This window comes from Macaca nemestrina, chromosome 9 (assembly GCF_043159975.1).
Source record: "Macaca nemestrina isolate mMacNem1 chromosome 9, mMacNem.hap1, whole genome shotgun sequence".
NCBI lineage: Eukaryota > Metazoa > Chordata > Mammalia > Primates > Cercopithecidae > Macaca > Macaca nemestrina.
Genome location: NC_092133.1, coordinates 127,245,898 through 127,267,875, shown reverse-complemented (window position 1 = coordinate 127,267,875; position 21,978 = coordinate 127,245,898). Strand labels below are relative to the sequence as shown.

The 21,978-nt window shown below is 45.4% G+C and overlaps 1 protein-coding gene and 1 long non-coding RNA gene across 3 annotated transcripts in view; one reads left to right on the top strand and one right to left on the bottom strand.

Annotated features, from left to right (window-relative positions):
• Nucleotides 1–1,335: 1,335 nt before the first annotated feature.
• LOC105488214 (Ras suppressor protein 1) overlaps nt 1,336–21,978 on the bottom strand; it is a 232,657-nt gene continuing 212,014 nt past the window's right edge. For both annotated transcript variants that reach the window (XM_071070431.1, XM_071070430.1), the window contains one exon: nt 1,336–1,696. In XM_071070431.1, the coding sequence (XP_070926532.1) occupies nt 1,594–1,696 (103 nt within the window). In that variant the 3' untranslated portion in view covers nt 1,336–1,593. The remainder of the gene's footprint in view (nt 1,697–21,978) is intronic.
• On the top strand, nt 15,664–21,539 carry LOC105488213 (uncharacterized). Its single transcript, XR_011608230.1, has 2 exons — nt 15,664–16,954; nt 21,447–21,539. It is a non-coding gene; the product is annotated as an uncharacterized lncRNA (long non-coding RNA).

Genomic DNA, 21,978 nt, shown 5'->3' with positions numbered 1-21,978 from the left:
GAAAAAAATCACTCATAAGAGCCCTTCATATTGTTAGATTTTTACTAATGCTTCGTTGCTGGTTTAATTTTAGGTTAAGCCTTTCCTATCCACAAGAGCAGAGGCCTTGTCCTCCCTCCTGGAATCTCAAAAGCTCAAAAATCAATTCAAAAAATTCAGGTAGAGGCAAACATGCCACCTACAAAAATGTTATCAACTCTATCCCTAAACAGGGATAGATGGGACCTGGGGAGGCCTCTTCCCACAGTTAAATGTTCTATCAGGAAAGTTGTCTAGAAGCTAGAAGTTTCGACCTTGCTCTCTGGCCTCTCTGATTGAAATGCAAAGTCTGTTTCCTAATTAACTCAGAACTTGTTGCTTGATTTTGATTTTGGATTTTTCTACGCCCCAGTGCGTCCTGGTCTTGGGAGCTCAACTGGGAAGTTGAAAGGACACAGCAGAGAAGGGTAGGCCCCCTCTCCCAGGCCATTTGAAAAGACGGTGCATCTTCATACTTTTTTTTTTTTTTTGGGAGGCCTTCTGGGGTTGGCAGCCCTTTCAGTGAGCACAAAACCTGAGCTTGCATTTATTTTCATTGTCATAGGTTTCCCTGTTGAGAAGAAGGAAAGCTGCCTCACAGATGTTAAACAATTGATTGATCAATGACTCTGCAACTGTGGTTTCCACCCTGGGTGTGGTATAGCGTGTGCACATTTACACAACTTCCTTGGCATCGAAGTCGCTTAGAAGAATGCTTTGATGTGAGCAGATTTTCTGCCGTGACAAAAAACATAGTTGAGGTTTTTTCTCTCTCCCTTTCACAGTTCTTGTCTACCAGCCCCTGGCAGAAATCACCATTTCTTCGGCGAAGGAATGCTACTTTCCAAAATCCTTTGGCAGAATCTCCTAGAGATTTGTTTTTCTGCTTCCTAATTTAGAAAGTCTTCAAAGAAAAAAAAAAAACTTGACAAATTAATGTGAGAAGAAACGAACTGTGATTTAATTTTGCATTTCTTTCATGAAAAGTTTATCATGTATAACCAATAAAATTGGATAAGATGATTTTGGGGGAGAAAAGTAAATGAAAATGTGTTATACCCCAAGATCAGACTGTTCTTTTATTCTGGGTCAACAAGTAACGTGATACAAACTCACTCAAGATTTTATTAAAATCATTTGTAAGTTAAATTAACATATCTCGGTGGCGAAGATTTTTAATAAAGCAAAATAATGAGTTGTGTGAATCAACAGAAAGAGTGAAAAGTGTTAACAGTGACATTTAAATGGTTACATGATTTTAATTATTCTTTTGATAATAAGCAACCTTGTGATGTCTATTCAACAAAAGCCTGAGCCCACTATGGAATTTGCAGTTGAATAAGAGCTTTGTTCCCTGCTTTTCGTAATTTTAAAGAAACAAATGGAAATGGTTTAAAGAACTTACAACAATCTCCCACCTACCAAAAGAATCTAAAAGGTAAGGTGGGAAACATTACAGAGTGAAAAGAAAAATAAAAAAGGCCACACACGCATTGTGTTTATTTGAGAGAACAAGAGAGAATGAAGTGTTGGAGAGAGAAGGTGCTGGAAGGCCAGCCGATGCCAACTCCTTCCTTATCTGTTCTTGGCTGCCAGGGGTTTCCGGCTGATCTTCTTCGATTTGTCATTATTCTTCTTTGGTGGTTCTGGGTTGGCCTGCATGTGTCTGCCATAGAGGCTGCAAAGACAGAGAAAGGACACCATCAGATCTATTTTGCCAACACAACATAGCTTTCATTGGAAGAGCTTTCAGGAATAGAAGAATCTCCAGAAATAGTAAGCCAAAGGAAACCAAAAGATCACTTCTGTGTTCTCTAGGTCATATGCTGTGTTGAATATAAAATTCTCTTATACATGCACGCCATGCCATGACGTCCGATCACGGACCAGTCTCTTGGGATTTCACACTCACTGGGAGAACTGGTCAGGCCCTGCTCAGCCGTTCTGGACTGAAGTTCAAAAGCTTATGAGTGTTTAAGTCGACAATGATAAAAATGGAATTGAATGGACGAGACAGAGTGTCTATTTAGTGAAAAGTGAGCATGATGCTTGGCTCGAAAGCCCAGGGGCTGGCTAATGGGACAGAGAGCAATGGTGTCCGAATCTGTGCTGGCTGCTCACCCATGATAGATAGCGTGGGGCGGGCTAACACACATCAATGCCACATTAATAAGTGCCGCGGATTAAATGCTGACATAGTGCCCTATAATTACGGTGGATGGCATTCACTGCACAGCGAAGCTGCCTCTGTGGCTGAGAGGATTTAACTGAACAGTAGAAGGTAATTAATCGATAATTTATGAGTAATTCTGATTAAAACAAATTAAAAGCCACCCTAAAATAAATACAGCTCAAACTTATCTCCTTTTATTGATATAACTGTGTCTCCAAGAGAGCCTGGCGGGTGTCTCAGGTCCTCTACAGCAAGGGCATACCCAGCTCCACAGCCTGTAGTCGCTATGAATGGGGTTTGGCACAGAGCCTGACGTCCCTGTACCAGGTGGCCCCAGCTCCAGTATCCACACGAGGAATATACACACACTCTGGATGCCGGCGTCTTGGGCTGTTTAGCATATACTGGCGTCTGCCTTTTTTTTTTTTTTTTGAGTGTCTCACTCTGTCACTCTGTTCCCCAGGCTGGAGGGCAAGTGGTACGATCATAGCTCACTGCAGCCTCAAACTTCTGGGTTCAAGTGATCTCACGCCTCAGAATTCCTGAGTAGCTGGACTACACATATATGCCACCATGCCTAGCTAATTAAAAAAAAAAAAAATCTATATATATATATATAAAAATATATATATATTTTTTAAGACTGAGTCCCGTTCTGTTGCCCAGGCTGGAGTGCAGTGGTGTGATCTTGGCTCACTGCAACCTCCGCCTTCCAGGTTCAAGCGATTCTCCTGCCTCAGCCTCCTGAGTAACTGGGCTTACAGGCATGCACCACCACGCCCAGCTGATTTCGCATTTTTTAGTAGCGATGGGGTTTTACCATGTTGGCCAGGCTGGTCTTGAACTCTTGACTTACAGTGATCCACCCACCTTGGCGTCTCAAAGTGCTGGGATTGCAGGCCTTGAGTCACGATGCCCCGCCAAAAAAAAATTATTTTCATAGACATGGGGTCTCACTTTGTTGCCCAGGCTGGTCTTAAACTCCTGGCCCCAAGCAATCCTCCTGCCTTGGCCTCCCAAAGTGGATTACAGGGATGAGCCACTGTGCCTGGCCTCCAATACTAGTGTTCTGGATGACATCTGCACCATGGCTGACAGGCAGAGGGGAAGGGCTGGCAGATGGAACTGCCTAACTGATTTTGTGATCCAGGAAAGCTGGACACTATGGTTTTGAGAGGCCATGCTGTATTCTATTCCAGTCTTCCAAGTGTCACCTTGGAGGCGGTACAAGCAGGTTCCATCGACAGTCACTCTCACGGAGTACAGAACGCAGGGTTCAGAGCTGGCCAGAGACAGACCTACGAGCCAGGGTGTACACATCCAGCCAGGTGCTGGGGTTGCTCTCCAGGAAAAGGGGAGGCCATTCTTATGCATCAAGAAGGTTCCATATGTACTAGACAGAACATGAGAGCCTGGAAATTGGTTTTCCACATCTGTAGGAATTTAGAGGTCTTTTTGCACGTGTAATGGAGACAGTAGCCCTGTCCCAGCTTCAGCGATACACACAGCTTCCTTATAGCCTCAGAGATCTTCCCTCTTTCCCAACCCCTTATCTGCACAGAGCAAAAAAATATGTATGTATATTCTTATTCAAAGATAGTTTCAAACTTTAAAGATTCTTTTTTTTTTTCTTCAGATGGAGTCTTGCTCTGTCACCCAGGCTGGAGTGCAGTGGCACTATTTCAGTTCACTGCAGCTTCTGCCTCCTGAGTTCAAGTGATTCTCGTGCCTCAGCCTCCTAAGCAGCTGGAATTGCAAGCGTTTGCCACCATGCCTGCCTAATTTTTGTATTTTTAGAAGATATGGGGTTTTGCTACATTGGCCAGGCTGGTCTCGAACTCCTGACCTCAAATGATCCACCCACCTTGACCTCCCAAAGTCCTGGGATTACAGGCGTGAGCCACGCACCTGGCCTCTAAACCGTAAGGATTCTAAAAGTCGACAGATGACTCCACAGTTCATGCCCATGGAAACCTAGCAATACTTGAGTGTAAGGAAAGGGTCTTGGCAATGATAAGAGGTTAGCAGAGGGAGAGGAGCAGTAGGAATTGAAAGGAATTGACAAGGCCCTTCTTCGTGTCATGTCTTGAATGAGGGAAGGGCTGAGGTGGGTGTGGGGGCTTCCCAGAAGGGGTGGGTGTTCAGCTGGGCCCTGACGACGGGAATCCAGGCAAGCAATTTCAGAAGGGGTTGCAAAAGCTGCAGAGCTCTTCTCCTTTTTCGGAGTGAACTGGAATGTTCGTGTTTCAGTCTCTGCCTTTTTACATTCAGATCCCAGTGTGGGTCTGAACGTCCTGGAGCTGCAGAGCAAGTCACTACAAAGGGCCAGGTGGGAGCCGGCGGCCCTGAACTTGCTGTTCAAATCCTGCTTTTTACATTTATTAGCTGTTGACTCTGGGCAAATGATTACCAATGTTCGCCTCCCTCTCCATGCCTCAGTTTCTTTATCTGGAAGCTAGAGATGTCGTTTGTCTTCATTGCAGGCTGGTTCGGTAAGCACCATGGCAAACCTACTGGAAGCAGCCAGCGAGTGCTTGCTGAAAAGTAGGACAGACGTGGGGTTACAGTCAAGAGTGATTAAATCAAAATAATTATATGATTACCTTCCTTCTTTAGGGCTGTTTCCCCTGCAAAATAACACGGTATTTTCTATCAACGCTAAATCCCCAAACACCGCTGGAACAAAGGTTTTAATCCTCTTTGAAGCAAGCAACTAAGACAGAGCTAAATGCATGGCCCACTTCCTCAGTGAGTCATCGGCAGGGCTGGATGACGCTGCTGTCCGCTGCACGATCCTTTTACCTCCTCCAGCTGTGTGGGCAGAGGAGCGCTGGCGTTTTGCTAAGCGGCCATAAGTGGCCATTTTCACGGGGATGTGGCTACGGCAGTGGCGGTGTAGTCACAACAAACTCCACAGTCTGGTGTTGCATTCCTGGCTCTGCCAGTTACGAGCCACGGGGCCTCAATTGGGCAAGTAAGTGTGGTAGACAGAATCACAGCTCCCAAAGGTGGCCACATCTGATCCCTGAAACCTGTGACTGTTACTTTCCATGGCAGTGGGGACTCTGCAGGCATGACTTAGTTAAGAACCTTGAGCTGGGAAGAGAATCCTGGATGATCCTGTGGGCTCAGTGTCATCAAAAGGGCCCTTATAAGAAAGCAGCAGGAGGGGCCAGGTGCAGGGGTACACATCTGTAATCCCAGCGCTTTAGGAGGCCAAGGTGGGAGGATTGCTTGAAGCCAGGAGTTTGCGACCAGCCTGGGCAACATAGGGAGACCCCATCTCTACAAAGAGTGCAAAAAAAAAATTAGCCAGGTGTGGTGGAGCTCACCTGTAGTCCCGGCTACTTACTTGGGAGACTGTGTTGGGAGCATTGCTTGAGCTTGGGAGTTTCAGGCTACAGTGAGCCATGATCACCCCACTGCAATCCAGCCTGGCCATAGGGCAAGACCTTAACAATCAATCAAAAATAAAAACAGGGGGTCAGACTGAAAGAGATTTGAAGATGTTACACTGCAGCCTCTGAAGATGGGGGAAAGGGCTATGAACCAAGGAACACAGGTGGTCTGTGTAAGCCAGAAAAGCAAGGAAACCTCTTCCCTAGAATCTGAAAGATGCAACGTAGCAACACTGGTTTCAGACTTCTGACCTCCAGAACTACCAGGTAATCATTCGTTTTGTTTTCAACTACTAAGTTTTTGGTAATCTGTTAGAGCAGCAGTAGAGAACTCACATAGTAGCTGAGCCTCTCTGGTCCTCACAGGGTGGCCCGTCCATGAGGATTCTGCTTAATTTCAATAGGAAAAATGAATTTCTGGGGTAAATTAGAAAGATGGAAAAATGAAAGAACCAAGATTCAGAGAGGCAAGGTGTGTCCCAAAGGAAAAATGGGTGTAGTTTTTATGAGAGGAAGTGAAAACAGGTTTGCAAATTGTCCCCTTGCTAGTATGAACTGGCTGGTCCCTGCTGCCCCACCCTCTGAAGCTAACACTGTGGCTTGTGTTTTGCATGTACCTGGATTGAATTTGTAGCAGTGACTGACTACAGAGGACAGAGCAGCCAGTGCCATTGAAAGACATCCTATTCCTTGCAGTTCCTGAGAGGAAAGACAGTGCCAGACCACACAGCGCCATGCGGGGAAGTGCCAGCGTTGGTGAAAAACGTTTGTCCCGACCTCTCGTAACTTGTATTTTTCCCCCAGGGCTTTGGTGAACACAGCTTCTCCATCTCCTACACCTGGGAAACCCCAACCATCCCTCAGACCCTGGCAACACTGTCCCCTCCGAGACGGCGTGTACCCTCGGGGCCACCGCAGCTCTCTGCTCACGTGGCACCTGTCTGGCCCTACAGGAGCCCAGTGCACCCTGCACTGGGGATTCCTGGAGAACAGTCTCTGAGATTGACAATCACCTCTGCCTTCCGCACCCTGCTTGGTCCTGAATGACGTGTGCCCTGGGGAACCTCGCTCACCTCCAACAGTCTGATGTCTCCATCTGCAAAAGGAAGATGAAGATTCCCAGCTACCATGGAGGGTTTGGGAGAAGATTAAATTAGGGAAATGCTCTTGTTTGTTGGGCACACAGTAGGCATTTCACAATGATAGCTGCTGCCTCTAACCTCTCAGGAAGCTTCTTTGACGCAGGCTACCAGGGCCAGCTCCTTCCATCTCTTGCAGGCTGCTGCCACGCCCTCGTGCTGCCCAGAATCTGCACTTTGGTGCAGATCTTTCTGGGAAAGCTTCGGCGGGCACTGCCACTGCCACTCAGCTATGCCAGCTGGAAAGTGATAAAGGGAGCCTGGCCCAAGGTCACCCATGGGGCTGCAGTGGCTGGTGGGTAAAATGCTCAGCCCAGGAACTGGAGGAAACCCTTTGGCATGGAGCCCTAGAACATCTTCTCTCCCCTGAAACCCAGGATTTGGAGAAGAGAACTGGGAGACAATTAAGATGTGGGAAAAACCGAGAAAGAGCACTCTGAAGTGACACGAGAGGATCAATTGCTCTTGAGAGTCTGATGAATAGGCTTCTGTTGCTGAAAATGGTTTCAAAGATGAGATGCCTGCAATGCTCTCAGTGGTGGGAGATGAGTGAACCAGACAGCTAGGCTCACAGGGGCTCTATATCTCACTGTGAAGCCCCAACACCAACGCGGGAGTGGGCCCTGCCCTAAGCAGCCACCCCAGGAACCCTGCTGAAGCCCACCTGTAGAAGGATCACTGGGAAATGATCCTGGAGACTGCCTGGGTTGGCAGGCTGGTGGCCTCGCCGGTGTGCTGTGAAAACAGCCTGCAGACAGGCCGCTTCAAGCTCCTTGCAACTGACCACTGCCATGTATGGATGGCTAAGATTGTACAGCAGAAAATTCCAGTCTACTGTACTCAGAATAACTTTTGCAACATTTTCTTTTTGTAAGCAGTATGTATTATGCGTGATTTTCTATCACACGACACGTGGATTTTTTTTTTTTTTCTTCCTGAGACAGGGTATGGATCTGTCACCCAGGAATGCAGTGGCATGATCACAGCTCACTGCAGCACTGACCTCTGGCCTTAAGGGATTCCTGCCTCACCCTCCCAAGTAGCTGGGACTACAGGTGCAGACCCTCATGCCCGGCTTACTTTAAAATCTTATTGTAGAGATGGGGGTCTCACTATGTTGCTAGGCTAGTTTTGAACTTGGGCTCAAGCAACCCTCTCACCTCGGCCTCCCAAAGTGCTGGGATCACAGGCGTAAGCCACTGCGCCTGGCTGATACATGGATTTTATTTAATGCGGGCATCTTCATTTTTGAAAAAACTGAGTCTTACGTCAGATCCAAGGGTCTCACATCCCTTTGCTGCAGCAGCAAGGAAGACCGCCCCCCTCCCCCACAATGCCCTCCGCCAAGCCACTCATTCTTCAAAATGTTCTCCCTTGGCTCTAGGATGTCACCCTGATTCTTGTTTTCTCTCTGGACACCTCAATGGTCCTTGTGTGTCTTTGTGTCTTCTTCCCATCTAATTTTATAACTTTCATGATTGTTTCTGAGCAGCCGCTCTCCAAGTCGTCATCCTCTTCAGCCCACTGGGACAATTTGGCTATCAAACCCCAAAAGGCAGGGAAGAGTCCCTCACCCCACCTTCCACAGGTCTGTCCCTCCATGTCTCTAGAACTTCAGGAGCAGATGCTGAAGTCATTTTGACATTCTCTCTTTTTTGGTCACCATACTAATCGGGTCTGATAGAAGTTTAGTTTCTTCTACAGTAGACGTTCTTAGCCTAGGACCCCAGAAGTGTCTGAAACTCTAAAGTTGTATGTGTGTATCTCAGCAGAAAGGGACCACAGCTTTCATCAGCTCCTCTAAAGATCCATAACTCATTAACTAGCTGTTTTATGGCACCTCGTTTATTCTTATTTCCATCATCCATTCCTTTTTTCTCCTAATCAGGCCCATGTCACATGGCCATTCAGTTATTATAATGGTTCCCTCCTTGGTCTTCCTGACGCAGGTGACTTCCCTTCCCAGTGTGTCCTACACAGGATGTCTGCACAACTCTTCCTGGTGCATGCATGAAAAACAGCAACCTCTGGCTGCTGGATGGGGTGCCCAGCCTGGCACCGAGCAGCCACAGCGCAAGCGGTTGGGGGACCTGGCTCGCCCAATGTCCTCTCTCTCTGCACTGAGGCAAGCAGGGCAGCATGCAGGAAAGATGGAGTGTGAATTCTGTCACTTACTAGCTGCGTAGCCTCAGAGTCCTGTATCTTTCCAGAACCTCTGCCATCTGAACTGGAAAAGGGGAGTATTCGCCCATTATCTACCTGGCGGGTGAACTGATAATCAGATTGCCCTGGGCTCACCGAAGTGTTTTGAAAAATGAAAAGAGGGCTAAATCAATCTGAGGCCTGAGATAAGCCTTTCCTGACAGCCAACATTCCTTTTGGCTTGTTTCTGTTGTTGCTGCTTATCTGTGTTATTACTGCCAGGAATGCCTGCTTAGGTCCCCTCTGCAACTGTCCGTATTTTGAGGCCTTGAGGACTTTCACAGCTTCCTCCTCACCTTCTCCATTCTGCTGTCACAAAGCCCTACGGGATGTATCAGGATCTCATCCCTAAGTCCTTGATACATAAAGTGACTCCTGACCTTGGCATGTTATCTCAAAACATCAGCAGGGTGCTGTGATCATAGCACGACATTTCCAATGCAGCTAATGTGCATTCATTATTCACTGCTGCAACAACCCAACGAGGAAGCTACTATTATGATCATTATTTGTCAGATGAGGAAATTGAGGCTTAGCAGCTTGAGGCTCTGATAAACCCAGGCAATGACTCCGAAGTCCAAACTCTTAAAGCACTAAGTTACCTCATCTCCCATCTTGGTTTTGTTTTCTTAAGAAGTCTACCATTTTCTGCAGGGCAGGGAGTGCAGGCTTAACTTCTTTTGTAGTCTATACACTCCAGGCACTGCTAGAAACACATTGTGTGCTATGTAAATATTGTCTTTCAGAATGCCAGGTATATGAGAGGTGCAATATGCTGTTCTGAAGTCGTTTGCTCGTGTCATATGTATCCCTACTGTTGTTTTGGGTGTTTCCATGGCAAGTCCTCATACAGACCAAGAAAAGAACCAATTTTAAAATCGCAGGATATGGCCAGTGAAAATAATGGAGAAAAATAATTTTGCTTCTAATCTGTAATCTTCTGGTAGGATCCTAAATTTAAAATCTCCACAAATAGATCTGCGGACAAAGTGTGAAGCCGAGATTATTAATAAGCACTTGGCAATAGCCTTATTTCTCCTATCCGGCATCTATCAGGGGCTGGTGACAGAACCTAAGCACGTAAATTGCTGAGCCCTAAAGAAAGAAAAAAATTAACAGTTACCCTAATTCCTGTGAGAAGTCTCATTAATTCAAAAGGAAATGATTTTTTTTTTGAGATCAAACCTCCAAGAGATGGTTCCATGCAATTTACGAATGGCAGCGCGTGTCTGTCACATTCTTCTCCATTATAACCTGCTTTCTGTTCCCAACATAGTGGAGAAAGAAAGTATAAACATGCATGTGCAAATGGCATCTATATAAACAGCCACAAGGAAATGTGTAGTTGGCTTAAGACAGATAGCAAGCTATATGAAAAATAGGCTATAATATATAAGGCAGATTTCAAAACAGCCATATATTTTAGACTCACGATCTGCCCCACTGGAGGGGAGAAATGAGGATTCTGGAAGAGCAAAACTAACAATATCATGCACAAAAGATGCTCATTAAACTTCATCATCCTGTCTACTCTAATGATGCTTTTACTTAATAAAAATTCCCGGAGCACTTGCAAGGATATTAGGCAAGGTCTTTGGTTATGTATCAGAGGTCCGAGCTGTCACCAGCAGTTCAGGAGGTATGTTCCCCGGGGAAGGAGCTTTCACGGAATACATGCAGAGAAAAATCAATAACTGCAACTTGCTTCCCTGCTTAAGCATTTAAGAAAATAGGTAATCCTTTTAAATTAAACTGCAAAGTGCTAAATGTTGCAATTTCCAGAATAAACTCAAAGGCAAAAAGGAAATCAGTCCAAGGGCACTGGTAAGTTTCCCAAACAAGCTACTTCTCTGACAGACTTCATACCTGGAGTGGATTTCTTTTATTTATGAAAAGAAATAATTATTTTAGTACTTGGCATCTGCAGATATTAAAAAGAGACATCCAACTGTATAGGTGCTTGTAATACAGCGATACACAAACCTATTCATAAATATAAGTAAGGAATTATTTTCGTATGGGCAATTTACCTATTTAAAAATTATTCTCCAAAAACACTACTATGAAAATCCACTAACTTGAATCTAGCTCTCAAAACCTAAATAGTAATTATCTAATGGACCTCTTAAAACAGCTAGCTGGATGATGATAGGATGCAGTCACCAATGACCACTTTGGTCCATATTAACATAACCTGCTTCCGATTTTATGCCCTGCCAACACAGAATTAGCTGGGGATGACTCTGGTCGGGGCAAGAGTGAGGCACCACCCCAAAACTTGAATGTATGGGGAAATAAGGTTTTCCCCTGCGTGTTAAATAATAAAAATCAACATAGAATAGATCAAAGCAGAAACATGAAAAGTCACCCAAAATAACACCAGCATAACTCCCAGACCAGCGCGCCTCGACTCTAAGCAGACCAGGGATATCAACAAAGCTGGAAAGAGAATCTGCCCACCAGAGTCAGCACTGAAAACGGGGGAGAAAATGCAGGCAGTGGGGACCAGCGGCTGTGAGTTCTGTGGATGCCCTGGCGGGACTATGTCTAGGAGGAATCACCGAAAACAACGTGGCACTGCCCACCCAGAACACGCGATCCACACCTGCACGGTCCAGCTTCTGACCAGCTCACCTCCATATCTTCTGCCGTGACCCTCCACGCCCCTGATCCCAGCTCCTCAGGGGCTTCTGTTTCCCATTGCGATTCACTCTACCTGGAAAGCTCCTCTCAAGGTCCCCCTGAGACAGGTGCTACTACCATTCCCATTTGGCAGGTGGGGAAACAGAGGCACAGAGTTTAAATACTGTGATGTGACCACAGGCGTTCAGACTCCGGGGTCTGGCTGTGTTTCCCTGATGTTGGTGTCAACATGACTCAGCCTTAGGTCCGTCAGGGTGTCCTGTCACCCTGGGTACCGTAACTGGTTTACACACAAGCATGGGACCAAAGAGAGCCAACGAGAAAACAGGCCTCATATTGGAGCTCAAACCGCGTGGGAAGAAAAGTCCTTTCTTTTCTGTTTTACTTGAAGTAGGAAGGATGAGCCCAGATCTGCTGGTATCCTGTCCTAGCACTGTGGTGAGAGAGCCTGCTTGGAGGAGAAACCAGCAAAGCAGAAGGGAAGGACAGAGACTGGGCCCAAGGACGTTGTGTGGGTCCCCATGCCTAAAGTCAGCTGTATTGCTGGAGGATGTTTAGTGTAAAATCATCAAATAATCCCCCTCCCTCTTAGGCCTTGTGTTCCTTGTAATCAAAGCAATGCTGAGTCCTGACGAACACACCGTCACTCTGGTCCACTGCAAATGTGAGTTCCCTAGCCCGGTCGTCTTTGCCCACACTTTCTGTCTTTGACTACGTTCATTCCCATCACACCACTCATCACCATCTAGTTATTTATTTGATGTCTGTTTCCTGCCTCCCCTGATAGAAGGTTCATTCCTAGAGCACCAGAGCCTTATCTGTCTTGTTCACTGTCCCCAGGACACACTAGAAATGTTTGTTGATTGACTGAATGAAAGTATATACAGCTGTGTTTACTAGGAAGTATTATAGGTATCCAGATACACGGATCCCAACTAGATCATTAGTGCCTCTGGGACAGGGACTAGGCCTAAATCACTTGTTTCTCCAGTGCCTGCTGCCTCGTACACAATTGTCACCCCCAAAATATGGAGTGACTGAACATCTGAGCTCAGGATCACTTCCTGATGTCCTCAATTCCACACTCATCAGGTGACTACCATCAGCTTCCCGCCTGGAGCTGTCTACCAAAGGGATGTGTGCTGTGCAGACCGAGGCAAGTGTTCCCGTCTTTGGGGGCAGTTATCCTCTTTTGTGGAATTCTGGTTCCTCCCCTTATGTGATTTTCCTCAGTTTGCTGCAGGGTTTCATTTTCTTTCCTTTTTGAGACAGGGTCACACTCTGTTGCCCAGGCTGGAATGCAGTGGTGCGATCATGGCTCACTGTAGCCTCCACCTCTTGGGCTCAAGTGATCCTCCTGCCTCAGCCTCCTGGGTAGCTGGCACAAGCACGTGCCACCATGCCTGTCTGATTTTTTTTTTTTTTTTAAATAGTAGAGGGGGGTTTCACTGTGCTGTCCAGGCTGCTCTTAAACACCTGGCTTCAAGAGTTCCTCCTGCCTCAGCCTCCCAAAGTGCTGGGATTACAGGCGCGCCTTGCCAGCTTGCAGGGCTTCTAAGGCTAAAGGGAAGACCAGGTACTCAATACAGGTGCTGCAGTGTCACTTCATGAGGCCTTTGGGAAGCCAGGCCATTGTCCTCTTGTGGATACTTTTTTAAAGTACCGTGACCAGGGTGATTCTACTAAATTCCTTTAAGGTACAAAGGACTTTTATAGAATGTTAATTATTTTTAATGTTAATAAGAACTAGTTTAAGATACTAGTTATTTATAAAAGAATTCAGTTAAAATTAACATTATATATATATTTTTAACTTTATTTTTATAGATGGGATCTTGCTATGTTGCCCAGGTTAGTCTCAAACTTCTGACCTCAAGTGATCTCAGCCTTCTGAGTAGCTGGGATTACAGGTACAAGTCACCAGGCTCAACTAAAATTATCCTAAAAGTAATGTTTTCTTCCCTTTCTGTTGGGAAAAAAAATCAGAATGAATTTTTATTATCATGGAAGGGTGAGAGTCTTCCTGGCCACACGAGGCTCCCATATGGGCAGCTGAGGGTCGCTCGTGACTTCTGAGTCATTAAGCTGATAATCGCCAGGGCAGGACTTCTGTAGCGTGCGGACAGGAAGCTTCTCTGCCACGTTGTATATGTTAAGTCATTGAAGCCTTAAGCAATATCATGTGAAGGAAACCATGTGGGGCACACATTGTCCCGTGGCTCTAGATGTAGTGACATTACACAGCTCTGGTGTCCCATGAAAAGGGATGTCAGTATCTAGGAGAGAAGCCTTTGCTTTGTCTTGTTTTCACAATAAGGACAAACGGTAAAAGCATACCATACCTAGTGGTAGTAGTATCACTACTGATAATCCTCTTCCTCTCCCTATTTGTGGCTGTTGGCCATCTGCTCTTGGCACTATCCCTCCCTCTCAGTTTCTCTCTGCCCAGGTGACCTGATGATTTCACCACAGCAGGTGACACATGGCCATGTGATACAGTTTGGGTCTGTGTTCCCAGCAAATCTCCTGTGGAATTATACTCCTCAATGTTGGAGGTGGTTGGATCATGGGGGTGGTTTCTCATGGATGGTTCAGCACTATCCCCTTGGTGCTGTTCTCGTGATAGTGAGTGAGTTCTCGCGAGATCTGGTTGTTGAAAAGCATGCATCGACCCCCTTGCACTCTTTCATTCTGGCTCTGCCATGTGGTGTGCCTGCCCCCTTTGCCTTCCACCACGATTCTAAGTTTCCTGAGACCTCCCCAGAAGCAGAAGTCGCCATGCTTCCTGTACCTCCTGCAGAACCAGGAGCCGGTTAAACCTCTTTTCTATATCAATTACCCAGTCTCAGGTATGTCTTTATAGCAATGTGAGAATGGACTAATATACCACGTCAGTGGAAAGCTGGACATCACATTCAATCTAAGTTCAGACCTATAAGTTTCAGAGTACAGGGCAAAGAATGGTAAATCGGAATTCAGAAGGCTTTGGGATTCATCCCCTAGCAGGGTGATTTGTGTTTCCCCAAACAGAAAATGAGGCGTCTGAATCTAAACAGGGGTGGTAACAATCTGGCCTGAGCACTGCTACTCCCCATCTCATATCCACGGCAGATATCACCCACTGAGCAGGCGCTCTGTTGGAATGTGCCAGACCTCACTAAAATAGAGCACTCCAGGCAGAGGATTCAACCTGGTCAGGGTTGGGCATCTGAATGGAACTTACATGCTTTGCCCAGGAACGCTGTAGAGCACATTACTTTAATGTTAACATATTTACCCCTTAACCAAATCATGTTACATGAAACTCTACAGGTAACTCTACAAGTAAGGCTTGTACCTCTAAGATTCCTTCTGTGCTCTGGTTAGATTATGGCATGATAATCTATAATTATCATGAGTTTTTCTTAGAGTCTTGCTCTGTTGCCCAGGCTGGAGTGCAATGGAGTGGTACCAGCTCACTGCAACCTCTGCCTCCTGAGTAGCTGGGATTACAGGCACATGCCAACACACCCAGCTAATTTTTGCATTTCTTGTAGAGATGGAGTTTTGCCTTGTTTCCTATGCTAGTGTTAGACTCTTAGACTCAAGCCATCCACCCGCCTCAGCCTCCCAAAGTGTTGGGATTACAGGCGTGAGCCACCACACCCAGCCATTATCATGAGACTTTAGACAGCCATTGTATTATTTTCCCCTCCTCCATCGCCCATGGATTTTCTGGAAGGTGAATCACGTTCCACTTACGGAGCAGGCCAGGTGTAATGGCTCATGCCTGTAATCCCAGCACTTTGGGAGGCTGAGGCAGGAGGATCCTTTGAGCCTAGGAGTTCAAGATCAGCCTGGGAAACAGTAATACCCCGTGTCTATTTAAAAACAAAAACATAATAGAGTAATGATATTTTTAAAATCCTTAGGAATCAATGCCAAAAAATACCCAGCTACGTACATGTGCTTTATCCTCCAGGTGGGCTTTAGGCAGAAGCAGCTCAGAGAAACTGCATCTGGTACCTTTTTCCACTTCCCTGGCAAAGACAAACTTCCCCATGTAAGCCGTGTTCTCTTTGAAGTGGCAAATACTAGCCACAAACACAGCATCTCAAGTTCATCTGTGATTCTCCTCCATCCGGATGCCTATCTTTGAGCTACTGGCCAGTGACAGGGAGGAGCCCAGCTCTGTGGGCAAGGGAACATGCTGGTGTGCAGAAAGGGTCAAGTGGTGTTTAGGAGCAAGTCAACACCCAGCAATGGGCTAATGGAGAAGGCATCTCCGAGAGTGCAACAGGAGATGAGACTTTAAACTCCATCCTTCTTTTTTTTTTCACTTTCACATTTCTGAGTTTTTTGGGGAAAAAAAAAAATCGTGAAAAAGAATGAAGAGTTTAAAGTTTAAAAAAATACCTGTAGCCCTGGGTAGAGTCAGCAGACTTAATAATTTTCATCCATTTCCTCCTAGTTGAGGGACAGAGTCTTGATCTGTCGCCCTGGCTGTGGTACGATCATAGCTCACTGCAGCCTCAAACTCCTGGGCTCAATAGATCCTCCTGTCTCAGCCTCCCAAAGTGCTGGGACTACAGGTGCGCATCATTATGTCTGGCCAATTTTTAAATATTTTGTAGAGATAGGGTCTTACTATATTGCCCAGGCTAATATGGAACTCCTGGCATCAAACAATCCTCCTACCTTGGCCTTAGACCTCCTCCTCAGACCTTCTGGGATTATACGTGTGAGCCATGGTGCCCAGCCTAAAGTCAGATTTTTAAGAGGCTCAGAAAAACTTATGGTCTGCAAGTGCAAAAAGCTTAAAAATAAAGATGTCTGTGGTTTAAGGTTGATGTTAAAAATGATCTATGAGAAGATTCCATGCATCAGCAAGGAACTGACTGGGACCCTGGCACTGCCTCCTCCAGGAGCTGCCTCTGGCTAGGGGAGAGCCTTAGCCGCTTCATGCCCCCAACAGGCCCCGTAGGCTGCAAGCAAAACTGTGGCCGTGGGCGGGGAGGGAACAGCCGAAGCTTGTCACAACAGCCCCTAGCATCCAAGAATTCCAAGTGCTTCATCTAAGAATCTCACCCACAAAACACCTCTGGGAAGGTGCTAGAGCATGCTAAATACAGCTGGTGAGAGCGAGGTGGAAGTAAAAGCGTGGAGTGGAGATGCCAGAGGAGCAGGTGTCTGCAAAGCGAAGCACCTCCCAGGCCCCGTATGATGACACTGGATGGAACATTCCAAAGGAATGTGTGCACCATAGTTATTTTCAAACGTCCACAAACCATGTTCCGTAACAATTGACTCCTACTACCTTGACAATATTCTCATGGAAAAGTATTCGTCCCTGAACGACGATCATCCAAGAATATTTCCATCCAACGTATCTCCCCAAAAAGGTAAAACAAGCCCTCTTTTATTTAGTATTTGCTGCACTGAATACCTCGAGTGAGTTAATTTCTCTCCTCATAAGCTGTTTCCAAAATCTTCTTAAACACACATTAGTACATCCAATTTGCAGAGAGACATTCCATATTCCACACATCTCTACAGAATAGCACTGTCCAAAATATAATTTGAGCCATGAATGTAGCTTTAAATTTTCTCGTAGTGGCATTAAAAAAAGTAAAAAAGACTGGATGGAATTAATTTTAATAGCATATTTTATTTAACCCAATATAGCCAAAATATAAATTCAACATGTCATCAATTTAAAAATGATTCCTGATCTATGTTATCTGTAATTTGATGATGAATAATTTAGTAAATTTACTGCATAAATGTAATGATTTTTTGAGTACTATGTCTTTGAACTCTGGTGAATACTGTAGAGTTAGAGCACACTGTCTGTCAGACAAGCTACAATTCAACAGCTCAACAGCCACCTGCAGTTGGTGGCTATGCTACTGCACAGCTGATATAGACAAGCTGAATATGGTAGAGTTGAGCCACTTCTTTGTACTTAGATGAAAGACATTTTAAAGGCTGATGGCCCCTCTCCTGTGATCCTGGCACTTGGTTACTTTTAATACTTTAGAACAGGGGTGGCCAACCCTTGGGCCGTGGACAGGTACCTACCTGCAGCCTGTTAGAAGCTGGGCCTTACAGTAGGAAGTGAGTGGCAGGTGAGCAAGCAAAGCTTCGTTTTTATTTACAGCCACTCCCCACTGCTCATTTTACTGCCTGAGCTCCGCCTCCTCTCAGATCAGTGGCAGCATTAGATTCTCACAGGAGGATGAACCCTATTGTGAGCCGCGCATGCGAGAGATCTAGGTTCCACACTCCTTACGAGAAGCTAATGCCTGATGATCTGTTACTGTCTCCCATCAACCCCAGACGGGACTGTCTAGTCACAGAAAAATAAACTCAGGGCTCCCACTGATTCTGTACTATGGTGTACCGTATAATTACTTCATTATATATTATAACGTAATAATAATAGAAATAAGGTGCACTATAATGTAATGTGCTTGAAGCATCCCCAAACCATCTCCCCCCAACCCTGCTGGTCCATGGAAAAACTGTCTTGTACAAAACTGGTGCCTGGTGCCAAAAAGGCTAGACATGCTGGTTTAGAGTAAGGAAGGATACACACAGGAAATCTGTTACCAAGAGTCCCATTTACCTAGAGATTTTCCTAATATCCTTAATTATTTGTAATAGTTGTGATACTGGAAAGGTTTTTAGGCCAAGATGAATAACTAACTCCTGAAGCCCCTAAATGCTACTTGGTTGGAGAAAATACATTCAGTCCCTCTCTTTCCCCAAAGCACGAAAACATAAAAGCAGCTTTAAGAGCCAAAGGTCCCCAGTGCCCAGCCTGGCTAGAGTGCATTACCCATGAGGCCCTCCCTAGGGGCTCAAGCAGCAGTGGCTACAGGCTGGGTGCGTTCAAGAGTTTGCCATTTCCACGGTGGGCCAGACTTCCTCACTCAGCTGTGCTCCTTCTCGAGTGGCCATACTACGTCTAGCCTCTGGGCCCATTGCCAGGGAAGATGGGCTGCAGGGAAGTCTCCAGAACCGGCTGCAGTGGCCAGGAAGAGGGACGTCCCAATCAGGCTTTTATAAACAAGATAATACGCTGCTTAGAAGTAATAGGAAACAAACAGGAAATCCCCTGGTTATAATAGGGCCAATTATATTTTTTTAACTTCCCCATTCTTTGTTGAGGTATTTTTTTCTCATAAAATTTAGAAATACACAACTGAAAAGAAAAGGTGAGATCCAAAAACGCTGCTACTGAGTTCCCACAGATGTCTTCATTATTCTTTTGACAACTGTTGATTTGTTTCCAAATACCACTTTGCTGCTTTCCTGCAACAAGACCGCCCCTGACCCACTGGCCTCTTTGTGTTCTCTTGCTCTGCTTGTAACTCCCATGTACTGCGGGCTGCCATCTGCACCTCCAGCTAACAGTGACAGTAAACCCTTTCTCATGGGAGACACCGGTATAGAGTTAACTTTAAAATACACAGCAAGCAAGACTGGCATGACTCATGAATACTGGTTGAAAGCAAGGGTTCTGGACAGACTTACTACCCAGGCTGCTTTTCCAGAGAGTGAGAGAGAATGAGAGAGAATGAATATGAATGAACCTCTCTTTATGTTCAGCACCTGTGTGGAAGTTACAACGTACAGCAGACTGGTAGAAATGACTTTGAAATTCATTAGTGATTTCTGGCAGCTGGGTACCCTTGGACAAGTTACCTAACCTCTCTCAGAGTGCTTTCTCCTCCGTAAAATAGGACTGATGGCCGGGCATGGTGGCTCAAGCCTGTAATCCCAGCACTTTGGGAGGCCGAGACGGGCGGATCACGAGGTCAGGAGATTGAGACCATCCTGGCTAACACGGTGAAACCCCGTCTCTACTAAAAATACAAAAAAAAAAAAAAAAATAGCCGGGCACGGTGGCAGGCGCCTGTAGTCCCAGCTACAAGGGAGACTGAGGCAGGAGAATGGCGTGAACCCGGGAGGCGGAGCTTGCGGTGAGTGGAGCTCGCGCCACTGTACTCCAGCCTGGGAGGCAGAGCAAGACTCCGTCTCAAAAAAAAAAAATAAATAAAATAGGACTGATAATAATAGCACATAGCTCATAGGGTTGTTGGGAGGACAAAACAACAGAAATACAGAGTGCTCAGCGGGTATCGAACAGGTGCTCAGCAAACCAAGGCAATGCCACGCTACACTCAGAACTGGGGTTGTCCATTCAAATGTGGTTGAAGCCACAGAGTTGCAACATGCCTTATGGTTGTGTGCCCAAAGTTTTAGAGAAAACACAGTTTCTTTCCAAAGAGATATATATTTTTCAAATGTTGCAATATGTATGCTTGAGGAAAATAGCAAATGGCAGAGAACATAAGGAGGAGGCCTTGGATATGAAACTACCAACAAGTTTAGTCACTTTCTGAGTCTGGTTTTCACTGAATATAACACATGACCATGCCAGTCAATGCCAAAGATAATCACCACCATGCTGCATGGAGGAAGGCGCAAACTATTTTTTGCCCTGTCCATGGTCCTGAACAGGCAGCTCCCTCGGACTAATTGAAAACGTGAATACGGGGACTGAGTACATCTTCGGTCCTCTGATGGCTGCAGCTCTCCCATTCACAGGCTAAGCTGTTCTCAAATCTATTCAGATGGGAACCATATTACGTAAGAGTCAATAATCTTATGGTAACTCTGCAGTGAAAATGTCATTTGTTGTAATGAACACTGATCATAAGTTAAGCCTCTAGCTACTCTCTCTCTTACTTTTCATTATACTGTTCCTTGCTCTGTTATATTTCAGGAGTACTTGGGGAATTCATCCAACTATGTTCGCTAGTCAGCTCTTCGTTACCCAGATTAGATTCTGCTAAGATGCAATGGAGCAATTTGCAAACACACTGATTCTTAAGGAAATGCATCAGACACTGGTTATATGTTCTCCTCTCCTGATGCCAGCAGGCAACCTTCCCCCCGCCTTCTTCCCCCTGGTTATTTGTCCCCTTAATTTGCTATTTTCCTCCCTATTTATCTTCCACTCAGTTCACAGTATGGTTCTCCAGGCCCAAATCCGAGAGAGCATTAACAATGCATTTCTGGGTATTTTTTCCTTCAGTAATAAGTCTTTGTTCAATGCAATACCCAGAATAATGTTTCCAAAATCATCATCGCCTCTCCCCCAGCTCTCACTTGCAAACACCACTCTGCTTACATTACAGTTATTCCCCCTCTGGCTGCTTTAAAGGACACTAACTCCAAAAGGCACACCAGCGAGGCAAAGCTGGAACTCTTCCATTTTTTAAAAAAGCCAATATGAAAAATTCATTTTACATGTTGTATATTAAGCATGAGAGTGGAATTTCCATATGTCTCTGTGCTTCCTGCTCCTGGAATTGCTTGTAAGCAGGCTGTGAGTCTCCAGAGAGCACCTTCCTGCCACACCTTAGTGGTCATGACCAGCACAATGGTTCAGAGACTGTGTGGGTTCACGCCAAGAGTCGACACCTTGGTCAGAAACAACTAGTGGACTTCACCACTCTAACTGGGCGTAGGGCTTCATCCCATCCCCATCTGAGCCTGGGCATCTTTCGTTTTAATTAGACTATTAGCTTTGATCCTGGTTGCCACTGTGCTGGAGAATAAAATATTACAAAAACAACACCTGCAGACATCAAGAATCTGGGCTTGCCACCTTGGTTATGATTTTAGGGCAGACTTGGCTGGGAACATTCCCTTTTCAGGGAAATCTAGCTCAATGAACTGAAATGTATTCAGACAGGCATGTTGCAGTAATGCTATATTCTCTGTTACTATACTTCCCTCTTGATACGCATCACAGAAAAGCTGAGAAGAAACTTTTATTAAAATGTCTACAGCTCTTTAAAAAAAATTCTTTCCCCCCAGACATGACATCGTGCTTTTGGTGAGTGCAGAAGACTAACTACTGATGGATGTGAAGACCACTTGTGCTGTAAAAATACATGAAACAATCTCTTACCAGGCTGTATTCCTTGGGAATTTGAGGTTACAAGGCAAAACTACTGGGCTGGATTCAGAGGTACTCACAGGGATTGTGGACAATAGCATTAAGGCCAGAAAAAAAAAAAGTTCAAAATATAGATAAGGAATAATGGTAGTGCTGAGACGAGCTATATAACCCTACAATTTAGGAACAAGAAGTACAAAGTAGGTAAGCAAAGCTCCCCTGTACTTAATGAAAATAATCGTGCTTAGCAGTTAATTCACCAGTATCTAAATTTCAAAGTAGGTATAACATACAAAAACTGTAAACAAGCAAAAATAATCTGAAAACGTTGTAGGTGTTAAATCAAGAACCAGCTAGTCCATGTTCTCACTACCTTGTGGGATCTAAAAATCAAAGCATTTGAACTCACAGAGATAGGGAGTAGAAGGATGGTTACTGGAGGCTGGGCGG